Below are 22,607 nucleotides of genomic sequence, written 5' to 3' on the forward strand. Positions count from 1 at the left end.
TAACACAAGCCTATACTCAGCGCAAGGTCATTTTGTTTGTGGGTACATCTATAATAATTTACTATATGTGCTGTATTAGTTAGACATCTTGGATATTCATGTATCTCTCATACTTATATGCACAGTTTATGGTGTTAATACTGTTCATACTGTTCAAATCTTAGCACATTCATACTGCTCCTAAAGCAATTCCACATAGACATTTTATATTATGCTGCACTTTCAATGCTTCTTTTACACCTTTAGTTAGATGCTAAACTATTTTTCATTGTCTTAGTACTTGTACTCAGTGCAATGAACACAAAGTTGAATATATTCTACATGTTCACATCCAATGTTATTTCCTAAAATAAGCTTGTTATTGTTCTGGTTTTATTACAACGTATGCTGCACGTTTTGTATACCGTTTCTCATCTCCATCACGACATTTACACATTTTCTCGATGTCACCCACACCTATTCTGAGACACACTGATTTACCACAGCGACACTTTCATAAACAGACTTCCTCGTGGTGGCATTGACATTATAACACATTAAAACAACTATCATTGACCTATTAAAAAAGACAGGGTGTGCATTCTAAAAATTATTATAGCCTCACATCCAAATAAAAGCACAATAGGAGCTGTTGTTGCGTTTTATGGCTGTAACAGGTCAATAGCACGCAAGATTAAACAGGGATTAGTATGTCAAAGGTGAGAATGACACTGAGCCTGACCCTGATTACCTCTAACACATCATAAACAACAGTATTGATCTTTGAGGAAAATAACTAAGGTCAAAAAATAAACACTTCCTTTAATATTCCCACTGAGGACTCCATTTATGTAGCTGTGTAGTAGTGACTTTGTCCTGACATAGCCTGTGGTTTACTATAACATTCATGATATTAATATTTAATAAGAATGTGTCTGCGGTGCCAGATAGTGATATTAAAGTGATGTCTGTTACTGTGAAGTATTTTATTACCATACAGAATAATTCACTACAGTGTCTTTAATGGGCTATTCATTGACTATCCTCCCTTTACAGTAGTGTTATCTCTATTAGTGGAGGGCCTGCTACTGTAAACGGACTCTGAGATAAGTTTACACACCGTGACTTTGTAGTACTACAAACACCACACTAACACTGACATGGAGCTAAACCTGACAGTTAATTAGCCTGAAGAAGTGTTCCTCCTCGAGAAAAGAAGAAAACACTGACCGACTTTTCGGCGAACCGAAAGCAGCTAATTCAACGTGTGGTTAATTGAGCTCGTTAACACGGTAAATGCTATTAAGTGGGATATTTATAGTTAGCTAGCTGCACTTCTGAATGGCTGCCCGGAAAGAAAACGAAGCTGACATAACACTGACGGTTACAACCTTGTCAGGTAGTACATGAGGTGAAGACGGAGGAACATTTTTAAAATACACGTCAAACCACCGGGAACACCAGCGGCTGGTAGTTACTCACCCAGAAGGGTAGGTCCGGTCCGCACAGCCGCTCCATCTCAGTCGCGGCGGGAGACCAGGAACCAGCGGAGAGCTCTTTATCCCTCTACAGGTCGGGGCGTCTCGCCGACCAGCTTTCCTTCGCGATACAAGTCGCTCTCTGGCTGTCACATGCCACACGGACAGGTATGTGTAGCGCCCCGGGTTGTCTGCGTCTCACTCCCCGTCTTTCGTGGCAGCGTGGCCGGTGGCGGCGTCAGGAAACGCTCCGCTCGGAGGTGAAAAGAAAAGTCAACCGGAGTCAGGCAGGAATTATTTCTACGGGAGGCTGTCACGATGGCGAGGAGGGCGGCTGCTTACTAAGCCCCGCCCCTCCCGCTCCCACACACACTCTGCTACAAGCGCACACACTCACTCAGCATGACTCAGCAGCATGAAGTTATGGTTTATTGCTGTGTCATGTCATCAGGGTTTAGAGGAGGGGATTTAGGGTCAAATCTGGGTAAGAGTCTGGTGGTTCCTACTTTTTTATATTAGTCAATCCAGTCTGAACAAAAGAAGAAGTTTATTGTTTATTAACATTATTTAACTCCTCACAAACAAACAGTTACAAATGTGAAACTGCAACGGTTTTCTCTGATCCAGCTGTTTAATTTCTCCTCTCACAGTGTCATCAGGGAGGCGTCTGATTGTTCTCAACTTCATTGTGCACCATGACAACCAGCCCAAACACACAGGCTGAGTCATGATCAGTTATCTGGTCCGGCAGCAGATGGCCCCCACAGAGCCCAGCATCACCAGTCAGTCTGGGATCACATCAGGAAACACAGGAGTCGCAGTAAACCCACAGACGACAAGTTCTCCATGATGCTGGGAGCAACTGAACCTTGAAAACTGTTTAGATTTCACTATTTTCTGTCTTTGTTGCACTTTGTTGTTTACAGTGTGTTTCTGCATTCTAAAAGGTAATTCAAACATTATGCAAACATTATTCTTTATGGGTTCATCTGGCATAATAGCGTCTCTAATTGCATCAACTGAATATTGTCTGTAACTTAAACTTAAATATCTGCATAAGTGGGCTGCACAGTGGCTTGGTGGTTAGCCCTGTTGCCTTGCTTAGAAGGTCCCTGGTTCGTGTCACGGCCTTCCTGGCATCTTTCTGTATGGAGTTTGCATGTTCTCCCTGTGCATGCGTGGATTTTCTCCAGGTACTCCGGCTTCCTCCCCACACTCCAAAAGCGTGCTCAAGTTAATCGGTGATTCTGAATATACGGTGTGACTGTACACTACTGTAACCTACTCTGCATCTCCCTTACTACACTTGATATGCTCATCTACACACTGTTTGCATCTTACTACCAGCTATACATGTAGTATATTTAATGCCAGAGCCTTACACCATAACAGTAAACTTATGAATCAGTTTCAATGCTGGCTTGTACTTTGTATGTATCATCTGTTACTCTAATCATGCATGTATCCCAGAAGATTCTGTCCCTCTCAACCTGCCACCCAGCGGCAGATGGGTCCCCCTATTTGAGCTGGGTTCTGCTCAAGGTTTTTTCTTGCCACTGTCGCCTTAACGCTTGCTCTAGGGGTTCAGACATATGGGTTCTATAAAGCGTCTTGAGACAATCCGAACTGTAATTGGCACTATATAAATAAAATTGAATTGAATTGAATGTGAGTGTGATTGTTTGTCTCTATGTAGCCCTGTGATAGACTGGTGACCTGTCCAGGGTGTCCTCTGCCTTCACCCTAAGTCAGCTGGGATAGACTCCAGCCCCCCACGGCCCATGAGGATTAAGCAGTGTATAGATAATGGATAGATGGATCTGCATAAGTTGGTTTAAAACTAATTTCAAATTGAGATGAATGAATGAAATTAGCTCGACAACTGCATTCTTTCACCTTGACGTCACAATTTCAAGTCCCGTGGATGACCTACTTAACACTGCAGACAATTTGTTGTTTTTTTTAATTTGCCAATTTAAAAACTTGTGTTCATTAAAATGGTCATGAATACCACCTAAAAAAAAAATCCCCTTAAGTTGTGCTTTTATTGTGACCTATTGCCCTATGTTTCACTGTTCTGGTTTTTTTCTTTTCTTTTTTTTTTTTTTTTAAATCTGCCTGGGGATTGAGGATGCAAATTAGCATTGTTGCTATAATCTGGCATATTTACGTCTATTGCTGTCTAAATAGACGTTCGTTAATGTGCACTGTCTCTATCAAATAGATAAAATTATTTGAACATGGTCATCCTGAAGATCCAGGCCCCAACTACAGACTTTGTTAGAACAGCTACCATGTGGTAACATAAACTAATTGTATTATTTTAGAGATATGAGGGGTACTTTGTTTTGTTCTATATGGAGATACTATTTTTGGTATGTATATTGACACGATATTCAGTGTGCTGATAACTTCCCGTTGTTTTTCACTCTATTTGTTTATTTTTTCGCTCTGTGCTGCTTGTGTCCTGCTCCCAAATAAGGAAAAATAATGTATTTACATGTAAACTTACACAATATTGAACAGCCACAACATTAAAACCATCTGCCTAATATCATGTGAATCCACCTTGTGCCAACAAAACAGCTGCGATCTGTCAGGGCATGGACTCAGTACCTCTTGGGGTTGTCCTGTGGTGTCCAGCACTGCTACATTGTCAGTGGATCCTTTGGGTCCTGTGAATTTCATTGTGGGGCCTCTGTGGATCCATCCTGCTCTGCTGCATTCCATAGATGCTCCACTGGGGTCTGGGCACTTTGGAGGCTCGGTCAAACCCTTGGGCCCTTCGTTTTGTTTCTTCAGCCTTTCCTGAGCAATCACAAATACATTTTTACAACGCTGTGAAATGTTGTTTTCGCATATCCCAATTGGGGTCAGAGCGAAGGGTCAGCCATGAGGGGCAGGGGTGGGCGGGGGGGTGTATGCTTTATGTTTCAATGTTGAGAAAAGCCAGGATTCAGGGCTTTCCAGAAGAACATGACATTATAACAAGATGCTCACTGATATTCACTTTTATATGGTAGCTGTTTTGATGTTGGGGCTTTTTAATTGGACACTTGGTCTAATATTTACTGGACAAACCTGCAGAGTCATAGACTTTCAGACAGACACTCTTGTAGATATAAACAATATTTGAAGGTACATTCACAACTATGAGGAACTTTCCCACCCAGTTGGGCTGCTTTTTATTTAATTGTGCTGTTAAAGTACTCCCTGTGGGCTGTGATACTTGGGGCCACAAGAGTCTGTATGTTAGTAAATCATGCAGTCAGAGACATATGTCTTGTGACATACACGAGACATAAGCCACCAGTTGACAGAAAGGAGCTCACCCTACAGGGAGTTCTGGTTTGTACAGCTGCATCATTTTTCCTTGTCATTGGGAATAGTAGTTTATCAGTTGGCACATGCCCAGCGAACAGTATGTGTGTAAAAGCCTAACACTTGTCTTCATTGAAGCCTGCTTGTTTGTGCATGAGAACCTGGAGTGGTTCAGTATTACTAAATATTAACCTGAAGTATGCATCAGGTGCTTGACGTGGCCTACACAACTGAAATAAATATTTTCTTAGTTGTGTAGCTATTTTAGCCAAAAAGGTACCACCCTGTGTGCCCTCTTGTAATAGATCAGATTACTTACAGCCAAGACAGAAAAAAAATATTTTTAGTGAAAATAGAACTCTGGCCAGCCTGAAGGTAGCTTATCCTCATTTCACATTTGCATTTTTTTTTTTTAATTCTTGTACTACACCATCACTCTGACACTGTGTCTAGAAAGTCTTTGAGTCCTCAGTCTCAAGCACATCTGACTGCATAATAAGCTGTCTATACGGACATTTCATCCATGCTAGATACCCACAAGCATGGCATGAAGTGCATGTTTATGCTTCAAGTTTGTTTATTTGCGAAAAACACAGCGACTGTATATTTTTCATTGCCAAATACAGGATACCTACGGACCTACAGATCTGGAGCTGTGCCTGAGCAGAACTAACATGCTGGACACTCTATGCTTTTCATGTGGACACAGCATAAGCAATCAGAGGTTAGACTATGATTCAGAATGCTTACAGCATGTGACTTGCTTCTTCTCCACATTGAAACAGCTGCAAGCCTCTCCGAGGACATTGGCCTCAGAGCTAGAGTTTGCTGCCCTGTGGCCATGACTGCCTCTCAAACAGTCATGGTTGGTCGGATGCTGAGGGCAAATGTAGCCACAAGGATCAATAACTGAAACATTTTTGAAATCACATTCACAACATTTTACACCAACTTTGTATTTTCAGGATACAGTAGGAAAAGTCAGGGATGACCCTGCTCTGGGGTGGAATTGAGTAAACCCTGAGCTCATTGTCGGATACGCAAGTGTGAAGTAGCTGTGAGCTCACTGCTAATGAAGCTTTACACTATCAGTATGTTCCAAACTAAGTGCTTGCCATATACCTGTCACACTTTCTCATGCTGATGACTTTTCCCAATTTAAGACTCTGAAAATCCTGACGTACCATATCCATTAAAATTGAGTTCAGTAGCACTGAACCACATTCTTTGGCTGTTGTTAGGCTTCCATGTTAGTTTTCCCAGTCGTAACTAAGACCTGGAAGTTGATGTTCAGTTAGGAATGAGACTTGTTCAAACGCCGAGAGGTCTATTTATGTTTACATACTCGGACTTCCAGAGTAGAAATTCTAGACCTTGAGTTCCACCTAGAACATGTTATGTAGGCAGTCAGCTTGTTGTCTATCAGCTATAGCATGCTAGCAGGGTTAACCTTCATATCTGTGTCGGAGAGAATCACTGCATTTTTTGTTTTTCTTTTACTATTTGTGCCGCTCACACTATTTGTTTAACCAACCTTCCTGCACTGTATCAGTCAGCCAGTCACCATGTGGAGCTCACTATAAGCCTAAGCACCAAGCCACTGGTTGGTTTTGTCCAGAGAATAAAAATATTTTTTTTTCAAATAAGACAGCTGTGTCTTTCTCAGCTAAACCAAAAGCATACATACCCCACGACCAATGTGCAAACAGAACTGTTACCATCGCATACCATTATACCCCCAGTGAATACAATTTACAGATTTGAACATGAATTGATATTCGTAATCACAAATATGCAACAACAGAACAATATTTCTGTCCTTTTTGTGCATACAAAAGGGTGCAACTCTATGAATACCTTCCCAGAAAGATTTTCAGCCATGTTTGTGCCATCATCACTTTTTCTGAACTAACGCATCGTACTCTTTTCCCCATTCCTTGCTGTCTTGTAATGTGGCCACCGCTGCAACTAAAGATGGACAAACCCTCCCATATGTCACCTAGAAGCTTTTCAAATAGTGGTTTTGATGCTCGGTGTGGTGATTCCAGCCATCGGTATGTTAGCAGTGCCTGTTTCCGCCTAACGCTCTAGGAATCCAACAATGAGCAGAGAGGTGGAGCGTGACAGGAGCTGAGGTGGGTCATGTGAATGTCTCTGGGCCATGGCCTGTCCTATTACTCACCTGCCACTCAAAGCAGCTACACCGCTAAACTTAACGCATAACTTTGAGCCTTAATACAAGTTAACAGGTAAGTTATACAGAAGGTGACCCCTGCACAGTTGTCATGAATGGGAAAATTAGCTAAAGAGACCAAAACTGTTTTGTGTACCAGGCTGTGAACATGTTTATTTCTGCTGTAAAGTTGGATATTTTAACATGGGGTCTATGGGGACTGACTCTCATTAAGCCATTCAAGGAAATGTAAATTTTGGCACTTCTATATTTTCCTAATTTTTCATTTTTTTCACTCATTGGTCATACATTTTTTGAACTACTTTGCTTTGAGCATACTGACACATCCTGATTAATAGTAGTGGTGAGCCCCATTAAGACCTTCTTCTTTACAAGAACACTACCTTGTTAAATTACCATCTGACTGATCCTTGTCTTGAAAGTAAAAAAAAGAGATGTGTAACTGTCCTCAGTGAATGGCTACAACACATGCAGCATAACAACAACCAGTGCTGCTTGTTATACACACACGGACAAAATTGTTGGTACCCCTCGGTTAATGAAAGAAAAACCCACTATGGTCACAGACATAATCTGAATCTGACAAAAGTAATAATAAATAATAATTCTATGAAAATTAAGCAGTGAAAATCAGACATTACTTTTGAACCGTGGTTTAACAATTATTTTAATAAATAAACTCATGAAACAGGCCTGGACAAAAATGATGGTACCCTTAACTTAATATTTTGATACTGCTCTTGTGTATAAGACTATATCTGCCTGAGATAAAGAGTTCTAAGATATCAAGCTTTAAAGTTCTCAATAATCTTTATTGCAGTTTCAGGAGTTAAGGTTTTAACTAAAACACCAGATATTGCTGCAAATATCAAGGCAAATTACAGAGACATGAGAGATACAATGCTTTACTTTATTTTGGTTCTCGCTGCAAAACAGCAGATGTGTTTGGTCTATCATTGGTGGTGAGATAACAGCACTGACTTCAGATAGTACTCCAGTGGAACCTGTGCTAGAAGTAAGGGTTGGCTAAGTCTCCACTCCTGCTTTAGGTGTCACTCCTTCTTGTCCAACCGGGGATCTGATTACCAGACGTTAAGCCCTTCTGTTCTCTTCCTACATTCCAAGAAGAGCTGACCTTGGCCCCTGGGCAGATTCTTCTGTGCTCGAGATTAGATGGACACCTTTCTGATGAAGAGCTGGTATATCAAGCCACCCAGCAGAGGGCCTGCAGAGTGTGAACTCACCATGCTACCACAACACGTGAGGGAAGCCCTGTATTTACACTCCAGGGGCTGTCACAAGTCCTCAGGTATCAGGAGTGTCATGTTATCTAAGCAGGGCCTTTACAGAGCAGCTCCGCCCAGTGCTGGGTAAGCCCATTTAACTCTTCATGAAGCTGGAGGGATTTCCCTTTGGCTCACTGGCTGCTGTTTGATTTAGTAAGACATACAAATTACAACAAATCAAACAAATGCACGGAAGTTTGAAGAACACAGAGCTAAAAAAAAAAAAAGAGAGAGAGCTCAAAAGAAACAAAAAGCTGCATTTAAACAACATGGCTGCAACAGTTTTAATATTATGATATATAATAATTTCATCTTCTTTTTTTTTATTTTTTTAGTTCCTTGTATTTCATTATGCCTACAAGCATTGATAGCATGAAGGCAGAACTTTGGTAAACTGTTTAAGGCGTCTCCACTTACGTGTTTCCAAGGCAGAGCACACCATCTAGTGGTCAACTGGGATAATGCATATATCACCATGGCTTTGACTAGCACAAACACTGAAATATGTTTTGGTAGACATAAGAGGAGTAGCAGAATAGATGATGAGGAGCTTACAGGAATATTTATTTCAGTATTAGCATTAATATTAAATTAGCACTAACCTTATTAAACCGTATTACAAGTATAAACTTTGAATCAATGTTGGTGATCATGGTTGCAACAGATGTGTCAGAAATCCTTCACTTAAGTAAAAGTAACTAAACTTACTCTTAGTAACTTAATTTGGCTTTTTGGACACGAATTTATACTCTTCATTAGTTTCATATCAATATGAAAATAGATTTATTTTTTTAACAAAGTAATGACAGTTAATTAGAAATAAAATAAGTGATTGCATAAGTATCCAGCCCATTTAAAGTGAGTCACCCAGTTCAACATATGTGCAGCTAACTGGTACTAGAAGTCACAATTAATGAAACTGAGATTATTGGAGTGCAGTGAATGTATCTCAGTGATTGTAGTAGAGACACATTTATTCAGAAGGTGCAGTCACTGGTTAATCAGTACCTCTGATATAACTACACAATGAAGATGAAAGAACACTACAAGACACTGTGTAAAAGGTTACCAAAAAACCTCAAGTCAAGAGATGGATACAAGAACTTTTCCAAGTCAACTAATATCCCTTGGAGTACTGCTAAATTCATCATTAGGAAATGGAGGGAATATGGCACATGAGGAAATCTACCGAGAGCAGGTGGTCCACAAAACCTGAATGACTGCAAGGAACAGACTAGTGACGGAGGCCACCGAGACACCTATAACTCCTCTGAAGGAGTTACGAGCTTCTGTAACTGAGACCAAAGAGACAGACAACGACTGTTGACTGGTCTTCATAAAGTCAAAGTTTTATGGGAGAGTGGTAAACAGATAGCCACTGTTGAAAAAGGTCATATCAAATCTGGGCTGGAGTTCACCAGAAGACATGTAGGAGGCTCTGAAGTTCTTTGGTCTGATAAAACCAAAATTTACCATTTTTTAATTTACCCTTTGGCCATCAAATCATACGCTAAGTATGGCAGACGCCAAACACTGTACACATTATCACGACTCCACCATCCAGCATGGTGGTGGCAGCATCATGATGTAGGGGCGCTTCTTGGCAGCAGGCCTTGGAAGGCTTGTAAAACTAGAGGGTAAAATCAATGCAGCAAAACCCTGGAGGACAACCTGATCTAGTCTGCAAGAGATATTTAACTTGAGAGAAGATTTGTTTAAAGCTTAACTGGTTTAAAGACATAAAGGTGAATGTCCAGAGTAGGATGTACGATTCTGCAAGAGTAGAGGCCATGATATCTGACCTCTGGCTACATCCATTTTCATCTGTCTTTCATGTGTCCCCTGCCTTTATGGAAGGAAAATATAAAATCCCAGTAGAACCCCTTTAAGAAGGTTAGCAGTAAAATGTAAGTAAATTTAGTCTTTAAGTGTGTAAGCAACATGTTAATGTTGTTACTGCAGGAGGAGTGAGTTTGACCCACTTTATACCCAGTTTAATGTACAGGGAAAACAGATCAATCTAGGGGCTCCGAACACAGTTAATGGAAGAGGAAAGAACAAAAGACTTAGCTCTGATTCACAAATCTGTTTTCAGTTAAGTAAGAAGCCAAAAGGCTGGAAGCCACTGGTTTAATCTTTAATAGTATTTCATAGTCAGAGCATCCTGCTCCAAAGAATCTAAACCTTTACAAACGTTTTGCATTTTCAAAGCTTAAATTACCCATTATGTGAAATCTTTATGTAGGTAAAGCATTCAAATAAATACAATGGAGTAGAAAATGGAATATTTCCATCTGAAATGTGTTCAAGTTGAAATAAAAAGAAGCAGAAAGTGGAAATACACCTCTCACGTTTAAGTTAACTTAAGTACTGTGCTTGAGTAGATGTCATTTGTTACTTTTCACCATTGCTTACAAGAAATCCTCTAATCTTAGCTGTGATCTGTGCGCAGCCAGAAGATGGAATCCTGGAGTCAGAAATATTTCAATGCTTGGTTCATTCAGTTCGTTTCTGTGCCTGTTTCTCAGGCTGATGTGCGTTTAAGTTCAGCACATTTTCTATCCAAGAGTCTTCTTCAATAAGTGCCCTCCTGAATAATGCCGTAACCGGCTTTAAAAACCCCGGAACTCCTCTGTGACGGTTTTATTCTGAAAGATTTCCTGTGGGTGGGCGGGTGTGTGCGCTCTTGGCATCTCCAAGCAGTTGCGCTGTGGACGCACATCTGGAGAGCGGGTTCCTTATGAATTTGAAACAAACTGCCTCCTCTGGCATCGCGCAGAGCAAATCACATAATGTAACCAGTGTTTTGATCCGTCTGTTTGCTGGCATGCTGACAGCAGAATATGTCTTAACTCCTCTCATGTGTCATCGTCCTAAAACTACGCGGTGAACTTGTAACTCGAGCCTTCGTCGTTGGACTGAACAGCCCGTCTACAGTCAGCAGTTCCAACAGCTGGATGAGGACTGGAAACATCTGCAGAGCCTGTGCGTAAAATGAAGCAGCAGCTGAATGGCTTTGTGCCGCTTGTCCTGGATGGAACATCTCTAGAATGAAGCATCACCAGCTGCGCTACGATGGGACATGAGAAGAAGACGCCTCTCCACTGATTTAAATCAAATCTGCAACCGTTCATATTGAGCAGGAACACCCAAGAGGATCAGACAGGAATGAATCAGATGAAAATCTCCTCTGAGGAGCTGCGCTCTCTTCCACCAAGACCTCAGAGTTTACCTGCAGCTTCCCCGAAGAGACGGTTTGTCAGGCTGGGAAGGAAGACTAGTGATGGCTCTCAGCCGTGAGTATCAACCAAATACACAGGTTATTTTAGAATTATTATCAATAAAAGGCAGCATACTCTTGTATTGTAAGGGTGCTTTAATGTGCTTCATTGGAACAGTAAACAAAAAAAGCCTCAGAAATTGTATTTATTTTAAAATAATGACACATTTGAAGGCAACAGAGCTTGAGGTAGATCTCATTATTCTATAAACGCAGCTGGATGCTGCACTCGAACTACTATCCCACATGTGTCATATCTTTGCAATGCTTCTCTGTCACAAACTTCCACCAGTTCCACTCTAGTATTCATCTGAAATTGAAAATCTTTCATATCCAAGCGGTGGCGGAACTGCAGAGAACCTTTGAACCATAGTGATAAGAAGCTTACAAGCTTGGTCTGAGCAAAACAGCACCTTCATTATTTCATTAGTGTTCTGGGAGAGCTGAGGGAGGCATGGTGAAGGAGACCAGGGCAGGGAGCTGGGGACAGACAGGTATGTATACGCTGCATTACTCTGGGATATGTTAGGCCAGTCCTGATATATGGAATAGTTATGCACATTTTCTGATAGAATTGCTATTTTAAAAATATATTCTCTTTTTCATTTTTAACAGAATGGTCGGTGTTGTCACTTGCTATTTGTATACAGTTCTGAATTATGTTTTCCAACTTTATGGCCTATATAGCATGCAATTTAAAATTCCCATTTGTGCTTGAAAAAGTGCATTAAGAAGACACAATTCATATGAAACTCCTCATCTTGCAATGTAGCTTTAACCCTCCTGTTGGGTTGATTTCTCAGGAACAGCATCTGGGTCATGTTTAATTGTCCAAAAATGTTGGAAAGCAAAAAAAAAAACAAAAAACTCAACAAACACTGTCCATATCTCATTATTAACTAACAATGTTTAATGCAATGACGTTCCTTACCTATCACAGATCATGGTTCAGTGAGGATAATTCACTTGTTTTTCCTAAAAAATGCATGTTAAAACTTTTTTTAATGTACATTGAAAAGAGCTACATACAAAATACAATAGTTTTACATGGCATAGATTTTTTAAATTTATTTATTCTACATTTAGAATTTTTTTGTTTTTATGGAGTTGATAAATAAACACGAGACTTCTGTTCAGGGTGGGTTTGCAAATATGTAAAATGAACCGTTTTAATTGTATATGTTCATTACACTTATTAAGCCAAGCAGAAGAAGTTTCATACCCAAAAAAAAATACTTTTAACAATTTTTAAAACTTTTTTTTTAACTTTGAAATGGGCCAATTTGACCCACAACATGAAAGGAGGGTTCACTATATTGTTTTAAAAAGTATTTATTTTTTTTAGAATTTACTGCAATTTGACGTATTTTCCATATTCTGTCAAATTACGGACAATAACTAGCATACTCTCAAAAAGAAAGTATAAATTTACATGTTAATAATAACAAAACTGGCCAAAAATGTAAATTTTTATAACTGGTAATTCATTCTGTTTCAGTGTTTGACCATGAAATCACATATATTATTTTTTACTGTATTCAAATCAGCAAAAAAAGAAAAAAAATGCTTGTTTAGAGATATTTGTCATTATTTAAAAATTTATTTAAACATTTTTTAAAAAGTACAATGTGTGCTAATTTTTCATTCTTTCTGCTAAAAACTTTCTTTTGTTCTTGTCATCATTAGGCCCATAGTTTTGATTCTTCATTTATTTTTCCGGGCCCTCCCTTTTCCAATGCTACTGCTTCATTTGTTACTCAACTGAAAATGTTCCATTATCTTCTCTCTCATTCACCAGGTCAGCTTCATCCACTGGCAGTTTATCCACCTGCAGGTCAGCCGAGGGCGTCGCCGTCCGACAGCCCAGCAAGAGCCGCATCCGTCGCCATACCAACCGCCTCTCAGGTGTCTTTCTCCACCGGCCCACTTCCAGCTCAGGCTCCATGGCGTTGACTGCAGGACTCAAGTCATCACTGTCTGTCCAAGCCAGGAAGGCCAGCGGTACGTGACAATGATGTTATTTTCTCTCTGCATGTCTGTACTGACTTTTAAATATCATTTACTTTAAAGCAGCCTCTGATTTTATTCATAAAGATCATTTACTAGTCACAGAAGCAACTGTGGAAACAGTTTAATGCTGTTTGTGGCTCTGGAGGAAGTGCTAAAGCTTGGGCTTTGAGGCTTCACACTTCAAGCACGAAATCTTGCATCACTAAGCATTTGAATGACATGAGCCTTTAATAGGCAGGGAACGTCTGACAAAAGGCATCTTTCCACTGCAGGAACTCGGCGTAGGTGCACAGTGGATTGAACTTCCATGTAGTCGGCCCTCCCAGCCTCTCCGTTTCCATTGTGGTGTAGATCTGACAGCTTCAACCGCGATGTTAACCAGGGATACCTGACTGTTCTAGTGGTTTGCCAGTTCCTCATAAAGATGTTAAACAGAGTGGTGCTGAGAGTGCAGCCCTGTTTCACCCTCAGCTTTGAGGAAAAAAGTCTGAGTGCACCAAAACAAAGACAAATAGTAGTTACTGGATGTAACTCCAGTTCTTTTGAACACTTAGGAAAATGAAACAATGGAGGTTTGTTACGTTCACCTATGCGGAAAATTTTACATTGAAGATGGCGATTTTACAGAGGAGAAGACTGCTACTCAATGAGGACATTAGGAGAACAGTAAAAAGGTGCTTCTTGTCTCCTCTGAATTTAACCAAACATAGTTGAGACCTGTACAGCAGGAAGTACCTACCCTGCAGTAGTTACTTTTTCTCTCGCAAAAACAGTCCTGAAAGAGGTTCTACAGGAGCAGTTCCTGTACAGGAACATGCTTAAAGGTGTGGGCCACCCTTATTCTAGCCTGCAGTGGAAAACCGAAAGAATGAAGCAGTTTTATTCTACTAAACCTTAGAATGTCACTGCCTCTGTCATTTTAATTATAACCACTTTAAACCATTTGTCTAAACTTTACAGAAGTGCAAAACGTAACTGGTTTACAACTATCAAGACAACTGATGGCCTTTTTGGAATCTAGTCTGCATTTTTTGTTACGTTTAGGTAGTGGGGACATCACCTGTTTGACTGATACATACTGTACAGTAAATACTCACCATACTTTGTACTTTCACTCTGCAAAATTGTCAAGATAAGCTAAAAATACAAATACCTACAAATAATCTTAAATTGCTCAATTGTTTAATGTGGTTTTTAACGGCAGTGCTACTCAACAGATATCGTGGAACCAGCTTATACTACATTCATCGGTGCATGTCTTGCATCATCTCCTGTTAGTACAGGCTCTTGTTTATTGTATAGTCATTGCAAAACAGTGTTTGGGCTTCCACTGATTGCCTTTGCAATCAAATGAGGGTGTACTGTCTTGCATCAGTGCTCATAAGCCACAACTGAGACCCGAACATTAAAGCTTCTTTCCATTCCTCGTCATGTCTGCAGTGATCCCTGCAGATGTTCTAATAGTGGACGACCCAGCGGAGCTTTCCAATCAGATAACTGCTCCAGGAATCCTCAAGATCTTTGGGAATGAAATCTGTGAAGGAGCTCACTATAAGAGCGTCCTGGCCACCACACACTCTAGTGCAAAAGAGCTCGTCAAGGAGGCCCTTGAACGGTGAGACCATGTGTTATCTGGCTACACGTGTCTGCCTGCCTGACATGTGTCTGCTTTGTATGTGTGTCCTTGTGTGTCTGCTCAGGGTGAGTTATGTCCATCCACATGTTTCCCCTGCTGTACTCTACCTCTGTGCTACATCATTTGTATATCAAAGCAGTCAGAACAGTTTTTTACGCATGAAGTTTTGGCGGCTGATGGAAGCTTCGCACGTTCATGTTGTTTTGATTAGTGTATTTCAGATGAACAAAGTCGATTTGACCCGTTGTTCTGTTTATTGTAATTCCATTACAGTGCTCACAGTGTGTGTGTGCCAAACCGTTCAGTTAGTGATTCTGAAAAGGTCTAAAGCAAACCACAGACTTGTGTGAGAGACAGCCAGTGTCGGCACGAGCTCCGAGGCAGCGTCTCTAGAGAGTCAGTGTCTGTCAGTCTTTGCTTATGTTTCAGCCAAAAAACATAATGGAATGATTAATGCAAGTGGTATTCAGCTTGTAGAGGAAAGACTCAATCATTATTCTTTACTCTATGTGAAAAAACCTACACTGTAGCAGTGACATTTAGCTGTGTCATTCCTACATCATGCATATAGTGATGGTTTAGCATTAAACACATGGCATCTTTATGACTCCTGATAACTGTATCTCTGTGCTGTGTGCAGGGGGAATTAAATATTCATACATTTTGCTATGATTAGTCTGTGGAAACACGTAAAAGCGGGTTTGTTTACTTCCAAAGCAACATTAAAGCTGCACTCATCAATATTTTTACATTAACAGCAGGACATATTGCTATCTTTAATGTGAAAAGTGTTGCACTTAGTGAGGAACCCACAGAGAATTATCCTCTGATTCTGCAGCCTACTTCAAGCATGTTACTTCTTGAAGCTCATTAATTTGAGTTTGATGACCTGCAGCTTTTCTGTTTTGGTTCACTTCCCTCAACATAATTTCCAGCTTAAAAACTCACCATACAGTACAACTACTCTGCACCAAACAGCAGACAGACAAAGTTAGCAACATTTCATTGCGTTCAGTATCTATAAAGACAGATATTTCCAAGGTGGAGACCAAAACAGAGCTGAAAGTAGAGTAAATATTTTACTTACATGCATTAAACGGACAGGTAACACAATTCTCAATGAATGGTAGCATTATTCTGGGTAAATAAGCAGCTATTTGCCAACAGGTATGTATCAATTATTAATAGGGACCATATGCCTGGTATGCTTAGCTGTTGTGCTGCCTTTAGGTAGCACCTGATTTGGATGTTGTCAGCCCATTAAATGGTAACACACATCATGTCCATACATATGAGCCAGTAAGGACCTCCTCCACCTTCTAATAGACTCAGTAGGTACAATATCATCCATTCTGATCACTGAAAATCGGAATGTAGCCTTGACAACTTTGGTGAACTTCCGGAGATTTTACCTGCACTGGATAAAATGGAGCTTTATAACAACTGGTACATGTAGACACATTAACAGGAACCAAAAATCCTATCAAAACCTGTCCAAGTAATTTGATTAAACCAAACACTGAGTGAAAAACAGGAAGTGACGGCAAAAGTCATAACAAGACTTAGTTTAAAAAATAAAATGGGAATTGTGGTCCCTGATGGGAACACAAGTCTCCTGGGTGAAAGTATTTTGACTTATAAATGCTAAATGATGGCTGCACCACCATTAAATGAGGTGATAACGCCCTACCGAGCCTACTAGAACATTAGCTAGGTTTCTGAATTTAACTTTCCAGGAATTGGATAATTCTTTGTACACAACTATTTCCATTAACAGTTACTTTTGTGTTAACTGTGTGAACTAGATATGGCCTGGGTAAGGAAGAGGCCGAGTCCTATGTTCTCTGTGACACCATTGGCTCCATTGGAAATCTGCAGTGGAGAACAGAAGGGTTCAGAGTTGTCGGTGACAACGAGAAGCCCCTCCTCTTGCAGTCACTATGGAAACCCAGAGAGGGTTTGGCAAGACGGTTTGAAATCCAGAAGAGAAGCTCCGTGGAGGAGAAGACATCCAAAGAGAAGGACACCATCACTGCTGGTAGGCTTCAGCCTTTAGCGCTTTAGGGAGTGATCACTTCCCAGCACACCACATCCTGCATCAGGGTGTCTGCCTGTCCTGGACTATGAGTCTTCACCATTAAATGAAGCATTGTCAGTATTAAATGCAGTTTTAGAGTTCTCACAGTAAAAATGTGGTTTGTTGGCACTCTGTTTTTTCCAGTGAAAATCGGCCAAGCCACACAGACCAAACTATATTTTAATAGGTCTACTATTTCTTTTATTCTTCCTTTTCAATTTCTGTCACAAATTTGGACTTCTGTTTCATTCTTATTGCCTTTAAAATGTTCTTTAAAACTGTAAATTTGATGAATGTTGCAGACACACTGCGATCTAATTAAACTTGTACCAGTGACACACCCTCTTTAATACTTCACTGTTAGCAGCTAGAAAGGCTTCACTCTGCAAAACATCTGATCCAATCATTCTTACAAAGCACGATGTGACAGAAAAATGACCAGAACTTTGCACAGATTTTGACACTACATGGTGCTGTAAAGGTGCAGGGTGGACCTTTATCTATCACTTCTACTGGAGACCCAGCTGTAGTTGACACAGCTGGGGTTGTGGTGTAGGAGTGTGTCCTGTTATGTGTTTTGCTTTATGAATGGTGCAGATTGTGATAGCCTTCTATCAGTGTCAGCTTGTGGATGCCTGCTGTGGGGGTGAGCTGTTCTTTTTTTTTTTATTTCCATGAGCTCTGTCTTTCTTTCCACTGAGGTCTGTTTCCTGCATGGGACTTCTCTGTGTTGACTCTGGCATAAACACAACATGTACAAATGTGCACCTCACCTTGCTTCGGGGGGGGGGGGGGGGGGGGGGGGGGGGGGGGAAGGGTGTCACTCTATCGCCACGTTCCATCAGCCCTGCGCTTAATGTATTTATATAGCAGCTGAATTTGCACGTAGTTTTAACACCATTCCCAGCACTCTAATGTGTTTATTCATCTCCCTGTTAGGCATCAACGCCCAGGCTCGTAAGCTGCAGAAGAGCCGCTCCAGAGTGACCTCCACCCTCATAGACAGGACTCTGGGTCGCACTCAGAAACTGTGGAGGAGCAAAAGCGAGATGGACCTCTTAGATACTGAGAGCAAACAGGACACGGATCATGATGCATGTGTCAAGGGTCGATGCGAGAGCCTGAATCACGCTTCAGAGCAGTGCCTCAAAGCAGATTTAGAACAGAATCACATTCACAGCCTGGCAGCTCCCTCTGAGGGGGACAGTGGGTCACGGGCCAAAACAGAGACCCTCTGTCCGTCGGGGCCGAGGGGCGAGCGGGAAGGAGAGGAGTCAGAGAGGGAGGAGACGGAGAGCAGCGACGATAACACCACACAGTACTCCATTCACCCTCCTCATGACTGTCCCTACCTGCTGCTGCTGCAGGGCTGGAGCCTCACACAGGTAAACACACAGTCTAACCTGAAAGACAACTGTCCCAGCATGGTTAAGCAGCAATAAGCAAGGCAGGTTAGACCTGTCCAGCTTTGGCTTTCTCCACATGTTCCAGTGTGGGGCTCTATTAAGAGAGAAATGTGCATTAAAAGGGTTTAATTGGGGAGGTAGTGTTTTTTAATAAGTAAAAACTAAATACACAATAATAGATACAATGGAATGAATTAAATAGTGCATTTATCTGCTTAGATTTTTTTATTTTTTTTTGGCAATTTCTCCTCATTTGACAGCCAGCAGAGAGTGTGGGGAGTGTGGAAATGGAAATCAAACCATGGATGTTGTGGTTATGTGCCTCATTTCTTCTAATGTATGCTGCAACCGCTAGCATGTCTTGCTCATAATGTACAGCTGTAACCTAGCATTGCTTTCAAATCTTCATTCATGAACTACACATCTGCTACCTTAAAAATGTTTTATAATATCATACAGCATATTGCATTACCAATGCCTGGAAAATATATTCCAGGCATTAATCCAGGCATGGGCAAACTACGGCCCCCGGGCCACATACGGCCCTTCCGGCCCTCAAAATAATTTGGTCAAAATTAGAATTGACGAAATTACTGTAAAGACCACAATCATTTGGCCTTCTCCTGCAGAACCCGGCGTTTCTGTTGACGCCACTAGATGGCGCACTCCAGACACAAGTGACCTTTGTTGGTTTATTCTCTCTTCTTCTACTTTGCAACTGAATTGAGCTGCTGTAACAAGGAGTGGATCAAAGACAAGTCGACAGTGAGTGTAGAGTGTTTCAGAGGGAGTGGACTACTAAATATTTTTTCGCTAAAGTCCGTTCAAAGGCTGTATGTCTTATTTGCAATGAAACCGTTGCGGTTTTTAAAGAATACAGTATCAGCCGACACTTTTCCACGAAGCATGCTAACTACGCTAGCAACCAGTTAGCATAAGAACGGACAGCTACGGCTCAGAGGTTAGCAGCCAGTTTACAGACTCAGCAAAATACTTTCTTCGACAAACTACGATTCAAGAGTCAAGCACGAAGGCAAGTTATTTGCTAGCATTCAAAATAACAAAGGCTAGCTAGCCTTTCTCCGAAGGGGAGCTTTTGAAAGAATGCATGGAAGAGACAGCAGGTCTCCTGTGTCCAGAGAGCACAAACAAATTTGAAAAAATTAGTTTAAAACGCAGGACAGTTACTCGCCGTGTTGAGCTAATCTGTGAAGACTTAGCCAGCTCACTGAACGAAAAAGCGGAGTCCTTCAAGTTGTATTCATTAGCACTGGACGAAAGTAATGACATAAAAGAGACTGCGCAGCTTTTCATTTTTATTAGAGGGATTAATGACAATTTTGAGACAACGGAGGAATTTTTGACCATGGACTCCATGAAGGGGAAACGTGAGCGGAGGACTTGTACGACAGGATGTCTGGGGTCATCGAGAGGCTGAAGCTGCCTTGGTGTAAACTCGCCAATGTCACCACGGATGGATCGCCAAGGAAAAAACATCGGGCTGCTGAAAAGAATCCAGGATAAAGTGAAGGAGGAAAACCCTGAGTTGGATGCGATTTTCCTCCACTGCATAATCCATCAGGAAGCGCTCTGTAAGTCTGTTTTGCATCTTGATCATGTCGTGAAGCCAGTCGTAAAACTCGTTAACTTTATACGAGCGAGAGGGCTTCAGCATCGTTAGTTCATTAAGTTTCTTGAAGAAACTGATGCTGATCACCAGCACTTGCTTGACCACTCTCATGTCCGCTGGTTAAGTTTGGTTGGAGAAAAAAAAGGATGATCAACAACACTGTTCCCACTGAAACTGAATGTGAGTATTCTTTACTTTGTCAGTGATGTCTTTAACCTGTAATTCATATTAGTTTGCACAATTTCCATCCATCTGATGCTGGCCTGGCCCATCTGTCGAATTTCAAAACTCAATGTGGCCCCTGAGCCAAAAAGTTTGCCCACCCCTGGTCTAATCCATTAGCTCTATACAACTAAACACACAGTAAACATTCTAGCAACCTACCATGAGATTTCCACAAAGTTAGTCAGAAGTCTACTGCAAGTTTGCCACAAATCTAATTTGCCTATAAAATTATGGCCTTGCACATTGCCAAATGTTAACTACAGCTCTGACAGAAACCATTAATGCCAGAATTTATGGCATACATAAACTGACATTTCTCCACAAACGGCAAAGTTTTTCTGGTTACTAAAATTGAACACTGCTAGCAAACTGTGGAATCAAACCACTGGTGAACATGTTTGCCAGTAGTGGTAAGCTTCTCATTATTGCCAGAATATTGCAGGGAGTTGTTTTAGTTTTGCTTTTTTTGTTTTGTTTTTTGTAAGAGAACCACTGCTCACAGAAAGTATAAGTAGGACACCTCAAAATTGTACTTAAACGTGCAATTAGTAGTCTTTCCCAGGTACACACACAAAGTCAATCAGAGGTGACATTTATAACTCAGGAATGAACAGTGTCTATAAAAGTATTCACCTCTTAAGAAGTTCCCCTTTTTGCTTTTCAACATTGAATCATGGTCACTTTAATTTAGCTTTATTTAGAATTACCAAAAAAAGACTCTTTTGTGTCAGTGAAAACAGATTCCAAAGAAATTAAAAATAAAACAAAATAAGTAATCAATTAATATTGAATTAAGTATTCACCCTCTTTAAGGTGACTGATCTAATTAAACACAGATGCAGCCAGCTGATGCTAGTAGTCACCAGAATAAATAGCATGCACACAACCGTTCAAAAGTTTGGAGTCACAAAGAAAAGCTTCTTTTTTTAGTGAAGACAGCATTAATCAGAAATACAGTCTAGATATTGTCAATGTGGTAAATGACTATTCTAGCTGGAAACGGCTGATTTTTAATGGAATATCTCCATAGGGGTACAGAGGAACATTTCCAGCAACCATCGCTCCTGTGTTCTAATGCTACATTGTGTTAGCTAATGATGTTGAAATGATCATTGATGATTAGAAAACGCTTGTGCAGTTATGTTAGCACATGTGTGACTTTTCATGGAAAACATGAAATTGTCTGGGTGACCCCAAACTGTTGAATGGTAGTGTAAATAAACAATACATAATAGAATAAATAAATTTCTGTTGGATTTACACAATGACAAATAAGAGCTTCTATCTATAAGTGAAATGGAGATCGTTTGAGTGTAGTGAATGTATCTCGGTGATTGTAATATAAAGACACCTGTATATGGAAGGTCCAGTCACCGGTAAATCAGTACTTCTGGCTATAACTATACTATGAAGCATTGACAAATACTTCCATAGCCATTGTAGTCAGAGTTAGCCATATTAGCTGGCTGGCTAGCTTCTACAGTTGTCAGGTCTGCATGCAAAATTGGCATTTGATGGTTACATTGTTTATCTTTGTCTGACACAAGAACCCTTTGTGTTAAACATCACCCTGTATTTTAATGGTAACTGCCATTGTTATCTATATGAAAGGCCAATGTGGCATGCGATAACAGACAGCCAACAACAAGTGGGACGGGGATCGCTAACAGTAAATTTGACCTCCTTGACATAGCAGCTCCCTCACACGTTTGAGTGCATGCAGGCTGATTTTAAATTACGTTCATAAATTAAAATACAGTAAGTAAATACAGGGTTATGCCCTTTACTTGCCAGTAAAATACACAGAAAAACCAGCATGTTTTTTCAGTGCAAAGAGGAGAGATCACTGTGTGTAAGGTCAGTGAACTGTACATAGAAAAATTATGTGTCAAAACAGTGATCAGGAAACAGAGAACGATGGCCCTGGCACTGCTTCCTGACTGATTACCACTGGTTTTTAACAGTGGACAACTGCTACGTATACGCAGGCAGACACACACACACACACGCGCGCACACACACACACACACACACACACACAAATTCTCTCACACTGTGGTGATTATGACTCTGCGTCACAACTGT

General features: G+C 40.8%; 2 protein-coding genes across 4 annotated transcripts in view; one reads left to right on the forward strand and one right to left on the reverse strand.

The window, feature by feature from the left end:
* abcc3 (ATP-binding cassette, sub-family C (CFTR/MRP), member 3) overlaps positions 1–1,761 on the reverse strand; it is a 64,967-nt gene extending 63,206 nt beyond the window's left edge. For both annotated transcript variants that reach the window (XM_035952220.2, XM_023278978.3), the window contains exon 1: positions 1,462–1,761. In XM_035952220.2, coding sequence (XP_035808113.2) covers positions 1,462–1,497 — 36 coding nt within the window. In that variant the 5' untranslated portion in view covers positions 1,498–1,761. The remainder of the gene's footprint in view (positions 1–1,461) is intronic.
* Positions 1,762–10,937: 9,176 nt separating this feature from the next.
* Positions 10,938–22,607, forward strand: part of LOC111574405 (ras-associating and dilute domain-containing protein-like) — a 32,099-nt gene continuing 20,429 nt past the window's right edge. The window contains exons 1-6 of one of the 2 annotated variants that reach the window (XM_035952224.2): positions 11,426–11,554; positions 11,969–12,032; positions 13,337–13,539; positions 14,989–15,163; positions 16,990–17,222; positions 18,201–18,646. In XM_035952224.2, coding sequence (XP_035808117.2) covers positions 13,482–13,539; positions 14,989–15,163; positions 16,990–17,222; positions 18,201–18,646 — 912 coding nt within the window. In that variant the 5' untranslated portion in view covers positions 11,426–11,554; positions 11,969–12,032; positions 13,337–13,481. Of the gene's footprint in view, positions 11,555–11,968; positions 12,033–13,336; positions 13,540–14,988; positions 15,164–16,989; positions 17,223–18,200; positions 18,647–22,607 lie in introns of both variants that reach the window. The other variant, XM_035952223.2, reaches the window with a different exon arrangement.

Source organism: Amphiprion ocellaris, chromosome 18 (genome assembly GCF_022539595.1).
Source record: "Amphiprion ocellaris isolate individual 3 ecotype Okinawa chromosome 18, ASM2253959v1, whole genome shotgun sequence".
Lineage (NCBI taxonomy): Eukaryota > Metazoa > Chordata > Actinopteri > Pomacentridae > Amphiprion > Amphiprion ocellaris.